We start from the raw sequence: 17824 nt of genomic DNA on the forward strand, positions 1-17824 counted from the left end.
TTTCTAGGACAAGGTTGCAGGCACTATGGAGAGCACATAATGAGACTTTGCTATGAGCTATTATATACCAAGAATTAAAAGATAGTATATGGAATGTCAGTCCAAATGTTTGACGGTATTTCTTTGTGTGACACAAGTCCAAAATATTTCTGTCCAAACTACCTGTACATGTAATCAATTCCCTTCAGCATGTGTACATCTCAAATAACCAAGTGATGAATCAAACTTCAAGTGAGATTTTCTTTGGAATATTTGACTTTATTCACCCTCTTCTTAGTAAACGGCTCTTTTTTTCCTTCTAGTTTTTAGCTAACCACGTTCATGAAATATCCACGCTGTCAATCCCATTATCTATGCTCTTATTCTCATCAAATGTCTTGAATCGGCCCATCTATAGAACAGCTTACTCTCATACTTGCAGCAAGCATACTGGTTCTGTAATGAGTCGTCTTAAAGTCTTCTCCTCCACTCATTTTTAGCTGTCACCTGTGATGAGGCAACAGCCCGGAGACTGGGAGAAAGTCGGCGTGCTGAAGAGTACTCTCTCCCAGCCCCCTCAGTGGTAATATCACTTTAAGAAAGGGAAAAACAAGAAACGAGAGGCCATTGGGAAATGTGGTCTCAAGAAATCCAAACCAGTGACCAGTCAGGAGGAGGGAGCTTAACCATAGGGGAATGTGACAGTAACTAGGGAAGGCAGGTGAGGTTAATTAAGGATTTACTTAATGAGAACAGGATCTCTCTTAAAGGTGAGAGAGACTGGAAACGGCCAGAGAAGCAAGTGTCACCTGGAGTGGGACCTTTGAAGGCTGAGTGTAGCGGGGGTGCTGGGTAGCGGTCCCATTTCCGGAGAGATAGTGTACCCTTGGGCCATGACGTGACTGGAGAGGAGCTCTGGGGAAGCACTGGGGCAGGCAAAACTTGTCCCACAGATAAGGAGCCCTGGCCTCTGCTGAACCTGAACGTATCAGAGAGACCCAGCAACGCAATTTTGGTCTCTGAAGTAGCCCTCTGGCCACTCATTAGCCCTTTCGGACCTGCCGTATGGAACGGCAGATGCGACAGGATGGACAGAGGCTGAGGGCAGAAACAAACAGACGCAGATGAAGACTCAGGGTACTTGACGGACTCAGACGTAGACACAGGTTGCTTGAAGATTCAGGATATGAAGGGTGCTGAGTGAGTGCTGCCTCACAGCATGCCCTACACAGCCACTCAAGGCAGGCCTCAGACCACGCAGATGGCGAAGCAGATTCTAGGCGAAGCAATGAACTTCAAATCCGAACATGGCGAAGATTCGGGTGAAACCTGCACAGAGACATGCCCTCCACCGCCAGTCAAGGCAAGGCACGGGCCACGCTGGAACGGAGCAGGGTCAGGCAGAATCTTAGGCATGGACAGAAGCAGACACGAGGAACTCCGGAGACCAGGTCAGGATAAGGATTCAGAACAGAACCTCAGGATCCAAGGCTCGGAGCAAGGAACTCGGAGCGGATTGCTCGGAGAAAGGAGCTCGGAGTGACGACTCGGAGCAAAAGAACTCTGAGCTAGGAACCTGAAGCTTGAAATGAGAAGAGCATCTGGTTAAGGACATCAGGAACATTAGGGCATCATGACGAAGACACAGGATCGGATGAGAGACCATGACGAAGACACAAGATCCCACGAAGAACAGAGGGCCTAGGAAGAGCTGAGATGACAAGAAGTCCAGGAGCAGACTAACTTCTTGCAAAGGCAACGAAGAAGTGAAGAGAGGCCCTGCTTATAGGGCTGAAGAAAAACTCCCACGATGAGATCATCAGGAGGGGCCGTGGGATTACTCCCACCATGGGCTCTTTAAATCCTGAGAGGAGGCGCGGCCTCTCGCCTAAGGAGGTAGGAGGCAGGACCCTGGAGAGCGGCATCGATGCCGCAGAGTGGAGCAGGAACGGCAGGGGCCGCAACCAGGCCTAGTGTCGCAGGTGGCTCCTGCCGCATGGAGACGTCGGTGACCCCCAGCCGCGAAGCGGGGAAGAGCAGGGACGGCTGCGTGGTGCTCAGCGGCCTCCCGGCCACATGGAAGTACAGCAGCAAGGGCGGCCTCCGCATAGAGAGGCGGGGACGGCAGGCCTGCCACGGAATACGGCAGCGAGCAACGGTGGCCTCCAGACCACATGAAGGCAGGACAGTGATATCGGGGAGCTGGCTGGCAAAAGGTGAGAGGCTGCTTGTGGGCTTGTCCCACAAGCAGAATCATAACACTGAGATCTACCACACCAGGGAGTGATACCCCAGTGATGGAACTGGAGGGTCTGTAGCTTGAGGCCAAGAGACAGACAGGAGACAGCAAAGAGGGGTGTTTGATATAGCATGGAGTTTATGCCAGCTTGTGTTTTAAATGCCTGCTGTTACTCTATATTGATCAAAATAATACAGTATGCACCACAATCTTTGAGTAAGTAATGTAAAATGTAATATAGAAAGGTTATTACTCAAATATGCACAGCTTTAAATATTTTAAGAATTCCCCTAGAATTCTTAAAATATTCTAAGAGAGAATACTAAAAGTGTTCCTTCCATCCTCTCTCCCTACTTCCCTGGCCAGACCCATTTTACTCTGCCCTCTCAGGCCCCAACTCCTTTTCTCTGCACTCTCTCTCCAGGCTCAACCACTTTCACTATCTCCACCCCTAAGTCCTCCACTCCCAGAGTTTGATCCCTTTCTCATACAGCCCCTCACATAGGTTTCCTCTATCCCCCCCCCCTCACACAGGCTCCCGTTTTCTCTCACCCCCACACACACAGGCTCCCTCTGTCACTCTTGCAGACACACACATACCCTCACATAGGCTCCTTCTCTCTCTCTTACACACACACCTTTTCCTTTTCTCTCTAGTACACACTCATGCTCTCTTTCTGTCACACAAACACACACCCTGATTCCCACACATACAATTCCTCTCTCACACACATCCTCACTCAGGCAAACAGGTTTCCAATCTCTTATTTACATATACTCCCTCATACAGGCTTCCTCTCTTTCACACACACAAACACACGCATCACAACACATACAGACTTCCCCTCTCTCTGTCACATAGGCTCACAGTCTCATTTTCTGCAGGCAGGATGAACTTGGCTTGCAGCTATCCCTGGCCTCTCTTCTCTTCTCCCTGTGGGCCTCATCCTCAGCTTTAAATGTGATAGACTCCACTTGCAGCCTGCTGTGCCTCGCTAATCCTCTGCCACAAGTGAGATGGGCTCCATTCACGGCCTGCCATTCCTCGCCAATCTTCGGCCACAAGCAGAATGAGCTCTGACCTGGTGTAATCTTTGTAGTGCTGCCTTTTTTATAGGTAGGCTTGTTTCTGTTCGAGTGCTGTTATGTTTACTATATTGTAACTATCAATCAATTTACTTGTGGCTTTCTGAGGGCCAAGCCCTTACCCAACACATGTTTATAGTAGCCCTAATACCGGATGGGTTCCTAGTCACTTTTTTGCTTTTTTTCTTTTTGCAAGATTTTCTGATTGGCACCACAGCAGTGCATGTAAATATAATATACATTTTGTTGTAAGTGATATTTCTACCTCCAGAAGGCTTCTTTGAATATTCTTTATCACGTTATAAATGCATAATTTTTAATTTTGTGTGTGAGGAGCAGTACAAGGCTGTAAGGTTTGCCTAGAGTGCCTAATACTCTTGCATTGCCCTGGGTTGCCCTGTGGCATCTGGGGGGCAATATTTGCTCTGTAGGTATCAAGCATTCTTTCCAGGTGCTCTTCAGTACTGGACAACACCCCTTACAATTTTCTTTTGGTTTGTTCGAATGGTTTCAAAAGATAAAATGACCTGGTGTTATTTTTTAGAAGAGTTTTATGAATGCATATATATCTTATTTATTGTTATGCTGTATTTTTAAAATTCATCGTTTATCTCATTCTTTTCTGCAAAGAAGTTCAAAGCATGTAACAAAGTTTGGGTTTGCAGTAGGTATATAGTACATCAACAAATGATATTCAAACAAGTACAGATACAATAGATGTAGAGGATATATGAGTACAATTGTAGAGCATAGGGCTGTGAATCGGGCTTTGGACGATTGAAAATCGTCGATATTTTCAAAATTGTCAGAAATCGGGGGCTCCCCCAAAACGATAGGAAAACCCCACGATATTGTTCGTGGGGGTTCTCTTATCGTTTTGGGGGAGGGCGGGAAAAATGGCACACAAAAATAACCCCTAAACCCACCCCGACCCTTTAAAACTAATCCCCACCCTCCCGACCCCCCCAAAAAACTTTTTACAGGTACCTGGTGGTCCAGTGGGGGTCCCGGGAGTGACCTCCCGGGCTGTCGGCTGCCACTAATCAAAATGGCGCCAATGGCCCTTTGCCCTTACCATGTGACAGGGTATCCGTGCCATTGGCCGACCCCTGTCACATGGTAAGAGCACTGGATGGCCCACACCATTTTTAAAGATGGCGCCGGCCATCCAGTGCTCCCTCCATGTGACAGGGGCCGGCCAATGACACGGATACCCTGTCACATGGTAAGGGCAAAGGCCATTTTTATTAGTGGCAGCCGACGGCCCGAGAGCTGGAGATCGCTCCCGGGACCCCCACTGGACCACCAGGTACCTGTAAAATGTTTTTGGGGGGGTCGGGAGGGTGGGGGAAGCTAAGGGATTAGTTTTAAAGGGTCAGGGTGGGTTTTTTGTTTATCGGCTTGGGTGCAGCCGATAAAACCGCGATCGGACCGGACGAAAAAAAACCCACGATGTGAATCAGAACCGGAATCTGAACCGATTCCGGTTCCGATTCACATCTCTAGTAGAGCATGTTGTGGTGGCCCAGATCTCAAGAATTTAAAGTTCTGGCTGTGGGCCAAAGATTGCCACAAATAGCCACATTTTCGGCTTCTTCTTAAAGGTAAGGAGGTCTGGCGCAAGTCCAATGTCCAGAGAAAGGAATTTCAAGTGGTAGGTATTGATCCTGAGAGGGTTCTCTTCTGAGTGTTGGTAAACTGTATTTCCTTAGAGGCAAGTATCAGCAGGCAAGCCTGGGGCAATGAGTGCAGCGGGTAAGAGGGTGTGCACAGGGAGAGCCAGCTACTGAGATAGGATGATACCAAACCCTTGAGTGCCTTGAAAGCCAGGAACAGAACTTTAAATAAAGCACAGTAGTGTTTTGGCAGCCAGTGTAGGGAATTTAGAAGTGGGGTGATTGTTTGAATTTATGGTGGTTTAACATAGATCGCGCTGCTGACTTTTGCATGACTATAGTTTTGTTTTTTTTTCGCAGCCCAATGTAGAGGGAGTTGCAGTAGTCCAGACAGGAGATTACACAGCACTGAACTACTGTAGTAAAAGCAGGGCCATCAAAGAAAAAAGCCCAGTTGGTGTAGCTGGAAGAATGCCAGCTTGGTTACAGTTATTAGTATTTGGGCTTTGGTAGTGAGTTGGAAGTCTAATAAGATCTCAGACTGCAGAATTGGTGGTTGAAGAGTAGGGTTGTTCCTTCTAAAATCACTCTTGAATGGATATGGCTTTAGTCCTTTTTCCAAGCCACAAAACTTCTCTTTTTGAGGGTTTAGTTTGTTGTAGTGTAGTCAATCTGTGTTAAGGCAACTGTTTAGGTTGGTGATTGTACGGTCAGGGACTATGTGTACAGCTGGATGTCAACTGCAGAGGAGTGGTAGAGAATCTGGTAGCTTCATTAGTTCTCCAAGTGGGATCATGTTGATCTTGAAAAGAGTTGGAGATAGGATAGATCCTTGTGGCACATCACATGGTAGGACATGTTTCCTAAACTCTTCTTTGAGGTACACATCAGTAAATCCCCCACTTTGAAACAGCCACAAAGGATACATGTACGCGCTTATGCTGACTCGTGCTCAGAGACATAGTCATTTTATAACATACACTCGTATTTATGCATATGATTTAAAATCGGCTGAATGCAAATATATGTGTGCGCAATTTTATATTGACATGCGCATGTGCATTCAAATGCCGATTCTACTGCGTAAGTGGGGGAATTTTATTAGATATATGCTGACACAATTACCAGCTTCCCCAGTCCATTCCTTGTTTGCCCAGATAAAGGATAGGATTTCCTAATCCTCCTAGTTAATATGCCTCCCTTTTACCCTTTTAGCCACAACCCATAAAACCCCACTAAATAGCCTTGGGGTTTTTGTTTCATTATTTATTTATTTAGAACTTTAAAAAAATTTTTATTAAGTAAAGTTACGCGGTTCATTGTTCCTCATGCACTTGTGTGATGAGGAACAATGAACTGGAAATTTTGACAATACACCCATCTAAAGACTCAGATGATTATTCTATTTCTGTTATCATGAATCAAGGGAGATATGGTGACCTCCATAGCATTGGGCACCTGCGGAGAACTCATTGGCCATCTTGCCTAGTTCCTATTCAGTGCTTCTATATGGTCTCCCCCCTCCAATCTGGTGGATGTTTCAGAAATGATGATCAATGCTCAGGCTTTTAGAAGAAAATTACATATTATTCATGATTTAATTACCGAAAACAAACCTGATTTCTTTTGCATTACAGAATCCTGGCTTTTAAATTCCAATTTAGTTTTTATTAATCAAATTAGGTCCCTGGATCTCTAGTTGTTTCCCAACCAAGGAAGAGAGGGGGAGGTGGGGATCTGTTGATCATTTACAAGGACCATTGGAAGATGGCCATTGAGGATTTGAATGGTGATTCGCCTTATGAAATGCTAGCTCTTCACTGGAACAGATTTAGTTTATGCCTGGCATTTTGCCCTCCTTCCCTCGTGCAACAAGATTTCTCCCCCTTTTTTGAACAGTTGATTTCCTCCAAGGCTAACCTGAATAATATGATTATTCTTGGAGATTTCAAATTACATAATGATCTTGATCCTATTCCAGCACACTGTTCTCTGTTTCTTGATATCCTATCTTTTCTAGGATGGGAACAACTTATCTAAGAACTAACTCATGAGCGTGATCATATCCTCTACCTTGTATTTCTTAATCAAGCCTATATCAACAGATGTAGGAGCTCTGCCACAATTGTCAGTCCCATGGTCCAACCATTCCCTTATTAGTTTTCACGGCCCACTTTCCAAAGCAGCTCATATATTTGATAGTTCTTCATAAGACCCTGTTCTTTGCAGGGGCTATCTTGATAGCCAGGAATTTTCAGATCTGATAGGAGGAAAAATCAGCTCTTTTCATTCAGGTGATATTGATTCTGAAGTTTCCAGTTTAGAATCTATATTATCTAACACAATTGATAAAATTGCTCCTCTTCGGATGACATGTAAGTCCCATCAAAATTTCTTCCTTGGTTGACTCCTGCAGTTAAGACACACACAGTTACTTCAGAGAAGTGAGCATAAGTGATGTAAACTACAAAATGACGACTCATTAGCTCTCTACAAGTCATTAATGAAATCTTATCATTCCCTGATAAATGAGACCAAACAAGAATATTTCTCTAAAGACATTAGAGAAATTGGATACAACCCCAAAGAACTGTTTAGAATTGCAAAGAAAATGACAACCGATCCAAACAGCTTAACTATGAAATCTACTCCTGCAGCAATCAATATTGATTGCGAGACCTTTAAGCATCATTTTAAATCTAAGGTTTCAAAGATCACTGCCGGTTTTGCAGCAGTTCCTGCCTGCTATTTAAATGAGAACATTGATCAAACTTCCACTTGAAACGAGTTTGATAATACCTCTATTACTGAGATTACTCAAAACATTTCAAAATTTTATTCTTCATACTGCTCATTGCAGCTAATAACATCTTTGCACCAGTTCTGCATGACTTGGTCAATGATTCTTTATCTCAAGGTAAACTTCCATCTGTATTGAAGAGAGCCACTGTGTAAGACCTCCTTTAAAATGTGTGGCAGTAATTAGTCTAATCCTAACAATTACCAACCGATTTCCTCATTGCCGTTTTTGGCAAAACTGATTGAAACCATGGTCTTGACGCAACTTGCAGATTTCATAGAAGATAAACAGGCTTTAGAAAATCTCACAGTACTGAATTGTTAATATTATCTTTGCTAGATACTTTGTGGAGATGCCTTGATGCAGACAACAGCTATCTTTTAGTTTCCCTAGACATCTCTGCAGCTTTTGACACAGTTGACCATTCCATCTTCCTGTACCGTTTGAGAGTATGCAGTTTTGCCGGTTGTGTTTTGCACTGGTTCATCTCTTTTCTTTCTCAATATACTCAGTGCGTCAATCATTGTTCAAACTGGTCTGATATCATTACATGGGTTCCACAAGGCTCAACTTCATCAGCAATGCTTTTCAACCTTTACCTGCTTCACTATGTAAAATTCTCGCCAGCCTTTGCGATGGATATAAACTCTATGCTGACGATATTCAGTTCTTTATTCGTGTCCATCCATCTTGGTCAGAAATAGTTGAGCTTTTACACATTTGTCCGTCAACCATCCAGAAATGCTTCTTTTACAATAAACTGGTGCTAAATATTTCAAAAACTCAATTTTCACTAATTCAGAGACCTCATTCTAAAGTTCAACATACAAACATTACATTAGAGAATATGGGCTTTCCTTTGAGCCCCAATATAAAAAATCTAGGTATACTTCTTGAATCCTCTTTAACATTTCATCCGTAAGTCAAAGTGGTTACTAAATCGGGTTTCTATAAGCTACAAATACTATGGGCCAGATTTAAAAAACAGCGCAAGGGCGTAGATTTGTTCACGCAAACCGTCGCAAACAAATCTACGCCCAATTTTATAATGTGTGCGGAGCCGCGCGCATTTTATTAAATCCGAGGTCTGCGCGCACAAGGGGGTGCACACTTGTGCACCTTGCGTGCGCTGAGCCCTAGGGGAGCCCCGTTGGCTTTCCCCGGTCCCTCCGAGGCCGCTCCGAAATTGCAAAATAGGCTCAGCGCGCACAGGGGCAGATTTTCTCAGGTTACACGTGTATGTTACGCATGTAGCCTTTGAAAATCTGCCCTTATGTGGCCTAAAACGTCTGTTGGACTAGCCAGACTTCTGGACGATTGTGTAGGCTTGTATTCTGCCCCTTGTTGATTACTGCAATTCCATCTACTTAGGTCTCCCTGCAAAGATGCTAAAACCATTGAAGTTACTCTTGAATGCAGCGGCTCATTTAATATCTGGTAACAAATGCAACGACCATATTACACCAGTTGTTTTTTGTTTTTTTAATCAATTTTTAGCAAAATAATTACAAGAATCTCTTGTTACAACAGAAAGAAGAAAACCATACTCATATTATAACATCATATACTATTGCCTTCATAATCTTCCATCTTCTTACTAGCAGTCCACAATAATAATACTGATCTGGGACTAAACTAAATACAGAAGAAAAAATATATTTATATAATTAACTGTTGTATAGCAGTAAATACAGCAGTTATACTTGTATTCTAAGGCTACCCTAATCTTATGTAGGATAATTTTCAGAATTAGTTATCGCACAAGAGTTTTATCACTTAAAAAGAACGATTAAAAAAAACATACCACACTCCTTTAAATTTTACTCAACACTTGCAGGGATATTTCAATGAGAATGTTCCCCCTATCTGGATGACTTTCATTCTCAATAACAAAAATTGCTGCCTCCTTTTTTACGTTTGTTTAGAAACATCCGGATACATTCTAATCTTTAATCTTAAAAATTCTTCAAGGCGATATTTAAAGAATAATCTTAATACCCAATCTCTATCCAATTCTAGAGCAAATGAAGTTATTAACGTTGCTGCCTGTGTCATTTCAGTATCAGACATCTCCAAAATTTGAGATATGTCTAGATTTGAAGTTAATGTATCCATAACTTGCCTACCCCTCTTGAGGTAATGAGAAGCCAAGAAGGCCTTCCCAATCATTTGAGGGCTAGAGGACGACGAAGGTGTGAGGAGACCAGTGAAGTCCAACACAGGGAGGGAAATAGATCTGAACTTGTGTTCTGCTGTTTAAATGCTATGAGAAGTAAGCAGAGTCCTCTTTGGGCTCAGAGTGTATACCGATAAAGATTGGTTTGGAATCTCAGAACCAAGTGTGACTTGTACTTGACAGCGGGCTTCTAGCTTGAGGCTGTACTGGCCCGCTGGGAGAAGAATGAAGAGCTCAGGGTCCACCCGAGCCAGTGGTGCAGAAAAGTAGGGGGAGATTGCTGGGGTCTGACCTGGGGACGGCCTGGGAAGGTGAGCCGAATGGAGCGTGCTGGTGTCTGATCTGAGGAAATGCTGGAGTCCAGCCCGCGTGAGAGAGAGAGTACTGGGGCTGCACTTGGAGGGTCGGGGGAAGAATAGGAGCGAGAGAGAGAGTGTGTGTGAGTTCAAGGGGGGGGGGGGGGGGGGGGGTAAAGGCGGGAAGAGAGGAAGTTCATGCGGCTCTCCCCTTTCCCCGCTGATGCGCACTAATCTCCGGGTGACCAGAACTGAAAAGTTTAGATAATGCTGATTTCCTAATCCCAAAGCATTTTATAGCGGTGTTTAATAATTTAAATGCTATGTCACATTCAGGGCCGTCACAGGGCTAAACGTCCCCCCTGGCAGTCGTGTGGGGAAGTCCTATCCAAAGCCGTGGGTGGCTGGCGGGGGGGGGGGGGGGGAGTTCCCCTTCCATGTTGCGAGCAGGAGCTCAGAAGCTTGGTTCCAAGTCTAGCAGCACTGCATGCCGGTGGCACCCAGGGCAGCCCCTGGCTACCTTTATAATAATGAGTGACTTCCAGACTGGAGATCAGTGGGGGCAGGAGGAAGGGAGAAAAGAGGACGGAGGGTAGTGGAAAGGTTGCCCAGTTATGGTTGGTGGGGGGGAAAGCAGCGGCCCTAGTCGTGGTCTCAGAGAATTATGGGTAACTTTCCGTTGGAGCTTGCTGCACAGTTCTAAGCCGTCTCTTAAGGGACAGGGTGAAAGCCATTTTCTGAGAGAGACATGCAGTCTAGTATGGCCCATGGGAACCTAGCAGCTTACTGAGCCGTTTTTTTTTTTGCCACGCAAGGGACAAATTCATGCAGACTTTTCAAGCTGGACGGGAGTAGCTCGGCTCCGTGATGTGAAACCGGGGATAAAGGCTGATGGCTGCCGTTGCTCAAAGAACACAAGAGCGCTGCGATACTGCCTTCCCGGGAAAAGACTGTGGAAGAAAGGGGCTGTAAACGACCACACTCCTTTACCTTTCTGAGGACTGTATGTCCACTCTGAGAGACCCCCACCAGCTCCTTCCATACCACGGTCTAGCAGGGGGGTGCATCGGGGAAGTGGGAGGAATGTTTCCCCTTGCAGCCCTCTGCCTCTTCCCTGGCGCTGCGGAGCTCGGTAATTACAGATTTCGTTCAGACTTGTTATCAGCACCGAGCCCCTCTTTGGAATTAAATGCATCCCGGTGAGCCTGCAGAAGCCTTCATTACAACCTTTCTACACGTAAACCTTGTGATGCCCACAGTTCCAGTGGAGGGAAGAGCTTGCTGATTTGAGATGAAAGGATGAAAACCAGTTCGCCCTTTCATACAATGTGCCCCACTGTTCAAGAGCTGTGTGTGTGCGAGATGGGGGAGGGGTACGTGTTTGTCTTTTCCCTTTAAGGTAAAAGAGGTTAAATGTTCTCAAGATGCAGCCCAACAAGTTAGAAAGTTATCCACTGATAGGCAGTCTTTAGCCATACGATTGGCAAACAACTGAAGCATAGTTAGAACCCTAGGGGCCTGATTTGGCAGAGTAGGAGACAATAAATTGGGCCCTCCAGAACCGGTGTCAGAAGGGCGGTGACGCAGTTAAGAGCAGTGCCACCTACCTACATTAGAAATCAAGGGCTGCACCTTTGTCTGAAGTGGGTCCAGTGCAAGCAGCTACTGTGAGGAAAACTTCCAGAGAAGCCGCCGGGGTTAGCCTGTAGCAGCACCTTACAGTTTACCCACTCTCTAGTCCTCTGTTCCTACCAGATATACTCACACCATCCCCAACCCTCATTTGCGTTCTTCTGCTTCTTATCCCCTCACCAGCCGAAGCTCCTTCCTTGTTGCTTACCCTCTCCCATGTCTCCATTCCCTTTCTTCTGCCATCTCAGGTCCTCTCTCCCTTTTCATCCTCTGGTCACTAATAACCTCTCCAGCTCCCTGCATCCCCATGCCCTTCCTCTCTCTCTCTGTCCCCTTCCTCCACAGATTTGGTCTGCCCCATCCCTGATCCCATGTAATTCTCTCTTCCCTCCACCTGCTCTTCCTCTCTGTTCCACCAGTCCGAGTACTCTCCATTCCTTCCTTCTTCTGTTTGTGGTCCTCTGTTTCCCTTTCCCTCCTTCACTATTCTGGGTCCTATTGCTCTGTCCTGGATCTTCTCTCCCACTTCAAGTTCCCATCCCAATCTTCTCCCCCCACCCCATGTACAGTTTCTCCCTATCCTCCCAACACTATCCCATAGTAATGCTTATGTCTATCTCCCCCCCCCCCCACCCCATGTAAGTCTCCCTCCCTCTGTTACCACCTGCTCCATTCCTCTGATTCCAGATATTTTGGTTCCCCTCCCCCATGACTGGCAGGAGTGGCGCTTAATAGTGCATAAGCTTCTTCTGCCACATGGGGCCAGTCTAATGGCTTAAGCGTCAAGATTCCATTATCCCACGTTTCATACCATGAGACGGAACAGCACGGCAGAGGATACTGATGAGCTATTAAATGCCTCTCCTCCTGCCAACTATAGCCTGCCAGGTGAGGAATATCCCACCCACCAAGCTTTAGGGAGGCTTAGTTTCCTAAAACCTTGTGTTATATTTATTTATTTGTTTATTTGTTTATTTATTTATTTAGAATTTTTATATAACCGACATTCCTATAAAGAATATAGATCACACCGGTTTACAATGGAACAGAACTTTCGCTGGGAGGCGATACATTAAACAATGAACATTAGCGAATTGTAACATTCAAAAACATTTGGAAACAAGGAACCATAACAAATCATAACAAAACGAGAGCAGAATACAAAACTGTGGATAAATAAAAATAAAATAAATAAAATGAAATAAATATAAAAATACTTGATTTAAAACTAGGATGGGTCCTGGGGGGGCTGTGAAGAGAGAGTTCAGTAAGTCCATTAACTGTTGGCCTTGGGCCTTGGTCCATGTTCTAGGACCTGCGTCAAAGAGAATTTGGGTTTTCAGGGAAAGTTTGACTGAAAAGCCAAGTTTTTAAGTCTTTCTTGAAGGTTTGGAGACAATGTTCTTGACGGATCACTGTTGCTGCTTGGCTTAACGAACGGCAAGCCCATGGACAATCCTGGCAGTGTCCATGATGTCCCATGTCTTACTGCATCCCAGGCAACCACACAGCTTGCCCTACTCAAAGGCCAGTCCTGTGTATAACACAGATCACCTGTCCACCCTAGTGACAGTCCTTGGCCAGGGCTCATAGAGCAGGGCTCACTCTAGAACATGGACTGTTGAATCTGACAACTGGTTGTCACCGTTGTACGATGGTTGGGATTTCCTGCACCCAGGGGCTGTGAGTAGCCTCTGCAGCATCCCCAGCCCAGGAAGCAGAGTCATGGCCCAGGAATTAAACCCAGATCTGCATGGTAAGCATGCTGCACTGCCTCTGGACCACCAGGCTGGCCCTCAGTAATGCATTTTTTTAATATAATGGGACTGTATGTTAAAAGAAATTGGCCTGGCGCTTCTTTTCTTTTCCTGTAGCAAGGCTGCCCTTGTACTTGTGGACAGTTGCCAATAAGAGATATTTATGCTTTAGAGTAATTTCACTCAAGGCCATCACTGGGTGGAGGGCATAAGCGCTACCTGCCTGGGCCCCACACTGCCATGGTAGCCTCGTCCCCTAAAACTATAATTTCAGTGTTCCAGAGTCCCACAGTAGTTGATTCTCCTTGGGCCCCGCACCCTCCTCAGGACAGCCCAGATGTCACATTATTTTATTTATTTATTTACAGTACTTATATTCTGCCTGAATCAACACAGATGAACTAAGCAGATTACATAAAATACTTAAATCACTAAATCATACATAAAACGGCAAAAGAAAAAGGAAAACCATTCCAAGTTAATGCGAAGTATTTGTTTAATATATATCTATAAAACTTGAGTTCTCCCTTGGCTTTTCTAGAACATAATGAGTTCTCTATTCAAAAGCCATTTAGAAGAATAACTCACAAATCCGTCAATATGGTAAGTTTTGCCATATTCAGCCACTTATCCAGCTAAATTATAGCTAAATTATAGCTGGATAGGTCATTATCCGGCTGTAATTTAGCCCAATAAAAGGTATTCTGGGGTGTGCCAGATTTATCCAGCTAACTTAATTGAATTTCAGATTTATCCGGCTAACTTAATTGGATATCTTTAGGCCTGCCTCAGAGCAGGCCTAAAGTTATCTGGCCTTATGTGACTGGATAACTTGCCTCTTAACTGGGTATCTTCAAAAGACATCCGGTTGGCAGCCATCCTTTTTTAAAAAATAAACAACAATGGGCTTTCTAGCACGATTCCCCCTTTCCACTACCACCATAAAAGTCTGACACCCTCCACCCCCACTAACCAGGAACCCTCAATCTCTTGAAATGTAAAAATAAATCATAGGTACCAGTGGGCCTGTCCCTCCCCAACTCCCCACTAAATATACCACTGAATACTGCCTCCTTGGCCCTTTCAAATAATTCCCCTCCATAGCCCTTCCACCCACCCACTACCTGAACTGGGTCCCCCTTTGTTATCCCGGGATCACAGTACACTGGAAACGTAAGCTGTCATGCTGAACTTTTGCTTCTAGCGTTATTGCTAGAGCAATGCTGGAAGTGCCTGGGATTGCATTGTTCTACGATCCCAGGATAAAAAAAGCAGACCCGATTCAGGTCCTGGGAGGGTGGTGATGTGGGGGGGGGGAATTGTTTGGGGAACCGAAGGAGGCAATATTTGGTGGCATATTTATCAGGGAAGGAGGGCAGAGGGCCCCGACGGACGGCTCTTATAACTGATTTTTTTTTTTAATTTCAGGAGGCTGGGAAGGCGGGGGCGTGTTCTGGCCAGCAGGAGTCAGACTTTTGTGGTGGTAGGGGTAAAAATCGGGTCAGTCTGCTAACCGGCCTACTAAGTATGACCCCCCAGTGTTTATCTATTTTCTGTCGTACAGCCACCTTACATCAGCAGTCTTCATCAGACAAAATGTTTCAAGTTGCACTAGATCATGAGGACCTTAAATGCCTGAGATGCAGAAGGAAACATCTACAGAGCGATGACAGTACAAAGAAACGTAAACAAGGATGAGAGGATAGCAGAAGCTCTGTAAAATCCATTTCATTCTGTCCAAGAAACAAAGCACTGGGGGGGGGGTGGTCAGGCAAGAAAGAAACAAATTCACCGAGTTAGCCGGCATGCTCAGTCCATATCCACCTCCTTAGAGGAGGAGTAATATAATAACAGTTTGTGCCTGCCGTTTCATGCCCTCTTCTTGTTCTAACGTGTTTGGTCCAGATGCAGGACGTCCTAATGAGGGGATGAGGTAGATAATAGTGCTTGATTGGTTTCTCACTTCCCTCTGTAGCACAGCATACAATGGCTCTTTGTGCCAAGCCTTTGGTGAATGCCTATAGACATTTTATTAATGTCTACATTTATTTTTCTCCCAAAGAGGACAACATCATACAAGTACACAGGGCACTTGAGTAGGCATTTTATTTAAGTTTTTTTTCTCTCAAGTATTTTTTTTTTTAAGATTTAGCTTACATCTTTTTCATTGGTAACTCAAGGTGAGTTCGGCAGATATATTTCCCTGTCCTTAGAGGGCTTGCAATCTGAACTTTACCTGAAGCGAGGGAAGGCGAGGTGACTTGCCCAAGGTCGCAAAGAGCGTTAATAGGATTTGAACCCTAGCTTCCTGGATTGCAGCCCGCTTGCTCTAACCACCAGGCTGCGCCTCCAATGCTGTCCATTGTTTTAATATACCACCATCATTTTATTTCTTACTTAATAAATAATTTGCATTTTTGGCTTTATAAGCTTGCTTTATATTTCTATCAGGTGTGCTTTTTGTATGTTTAGCTGAAATCTGTCATTTCTATCAATGCTCTCATTATATTGTTTAATTGTGTAAATTTTTCATTTCAGTGGCATTGCATTTGTATAATTTAAGTTACATTGTACCATACCTCGAGCGCTTCCATGGGAAGGCGCGTTATAAACAAGAATTGAACTGGAAAATGTAAGCTGGTATCCAGAAGCAGCACCTTCCACTTTTGCAGGGGCACGAGCAGCAGCAATAGAACCGCTGGTCTTGCCCTGCCGTCGCTTGTACCCATCCAAAAGTGCAAATATCTTTATATGTACATTTTTTTTTTTACTTCAGTCCTAATCCAGGACATTATGCATCGTAATACAGTACTTAAAGCATTATATAGCAATAGTGTTAATTAGAATAGAATAATTACTAGTCAAGATCTGGGAAGGGAGTGGAAAGAAATACGAGGATGTGATCATTGGGGAATGAACAGATGCTGGTGCTCCGTTTGAACTGGATAGTATTTACATTTTTTTTTAATGTGATCTTTACTTTCATGGTGGCGCTCTCCTGCACCGAAGTTAACTACTGGGAAATGAGGTGGAGGAGCCATTATGCCGCCTGTCTGCCGTTTTTACAGGTACAAAATGGTGGCTTTGATGGCTCACTCAGAGCAGATGCCGAGGACCCACCATAGTGTATAACATGTGTGCTGCCTTCATTAGGTCCAGACCAGTAGGAACGCTCTGCACTTAGAATGTGGGTGTTTGTTATATTAAAAATGTCCAAATGTACTGTGGTAATCACTGGGTATCTGTTCTCATTCTGCAGGTATCAGTATTACCTCCAAGTGAAGAAGGATGTTCTTGAGTGCAGATTACGCTTCTCAGTAGATCAAAGAATCAAGCTAGCTGGTTTAGCTATGCAAGGTAAAACTCATGTTATGTGCCACTTTTTTCGTGATGTCAAAGCAGCAGCCCATGAGAGCAGGACTTGTTTTGCTCCAGAAATGGTTTAGCAAGGAGCTGTAAAATGGCGGATACGCTGAGTCTATGTAGCATGATATATATATATATATATATATTTTTTTTTTTTTAATACAAATGATTTTTAAAAAATGCAACCTCTAATTTAATTTTTATCCAGTCACTTTGTTGCCTCTAACCAGTTGACGCTGGTAGCCAAAAACCTGTTTGTTATTTTTTTGGAGCTAAGGGGTTGCGTTTCATAAAGTGAACTCTAAATGATAATGGTAAGAAACCGAATGTGAAAAACATATAATATAGTGATTTTTTTTTCTGCTTTTTTAAAATGTGCATCCACTTTGTTCCTATCCTCTGCTCTAGGTGTGGTGGGTAGTAGATTAGCTACAGAGACCCTGTTGGCTCCTGCGGGCACAGCTTGCTCTACAGGGAAGGAGGAAAGTAAATTAAGCGTGCTTAATAATCTTATTAGTTAGTCTGAAGTCCCTTCAAACCAAAGATATTAGGTAGCGAGCACATTAGTGTGCACGCTGCTCCTTTTACATTCCTCAGAAAAATTAGATGCAATTAATGAATGAAAAGGATTCTAGGAATTAGCTCTCATCTTTTTTTTTTTTTTAATGTAAATTTATTTGGCCCATCTGAATTTAAAAGAGTAACTTTTCTTGGTTTGTTTGCCTCTCATTCTGACACCAGTTGAAAGCTGCTCCAGAATGAGTAACTCTTTGACTGCCTTTTAAGAAAATCTATATTGGGCCGATGCAGTAAAGTGCGCTCAGGCTGAGCGCACTGCTAGCCCCCGTTTGGCCGCGCGTTTTTGACGTGCTATTTT

General features: G+C 44.3%; 1 protein-coding gene across 3 annotated transcripts in view; it reads left to right on the top strand.

The window, feature by feature from the left end:
- The window catches only part of PTPN14 (protein tyrosine phosphatase non-receptor type 14), a 277012-nt gene that overhangs the window by 164588 nt on the left and 94600 nt on the right, over nucleotides 1–17824 (top strand). For all 3 annotated transcript variants that reach the window (XM_029593207.1, XM_029593208.1, XM_029593209.1), the window contains one exon: nucleotides 16841–16938. In XM_029593207.1, the coding sequence (XP_029449067.1) occupies nucleotides 16841–16938 (98 nt within the window). The remainder of the gene's footprint in view (nucleotides 1–16840; nucleotides 16939–17824) is intronic.

The sequence above is a fragment of the Rhinatrema bivittatum genome, chromosome 3, assembly GCF_901001135.1.
Source record: "Rhinatrema bivittatum chromosome 3, aRhiBiv1.1, whole genome shotgun sequence".
Classification (NCBI taxonomy): domain Eukaryota; kingdom Metazoa; phylum Chordata; class Amphibia; order Gymnophiona; family Rhinatrematidae; genus Rhinatrema; species Rhinatrema bivittatum.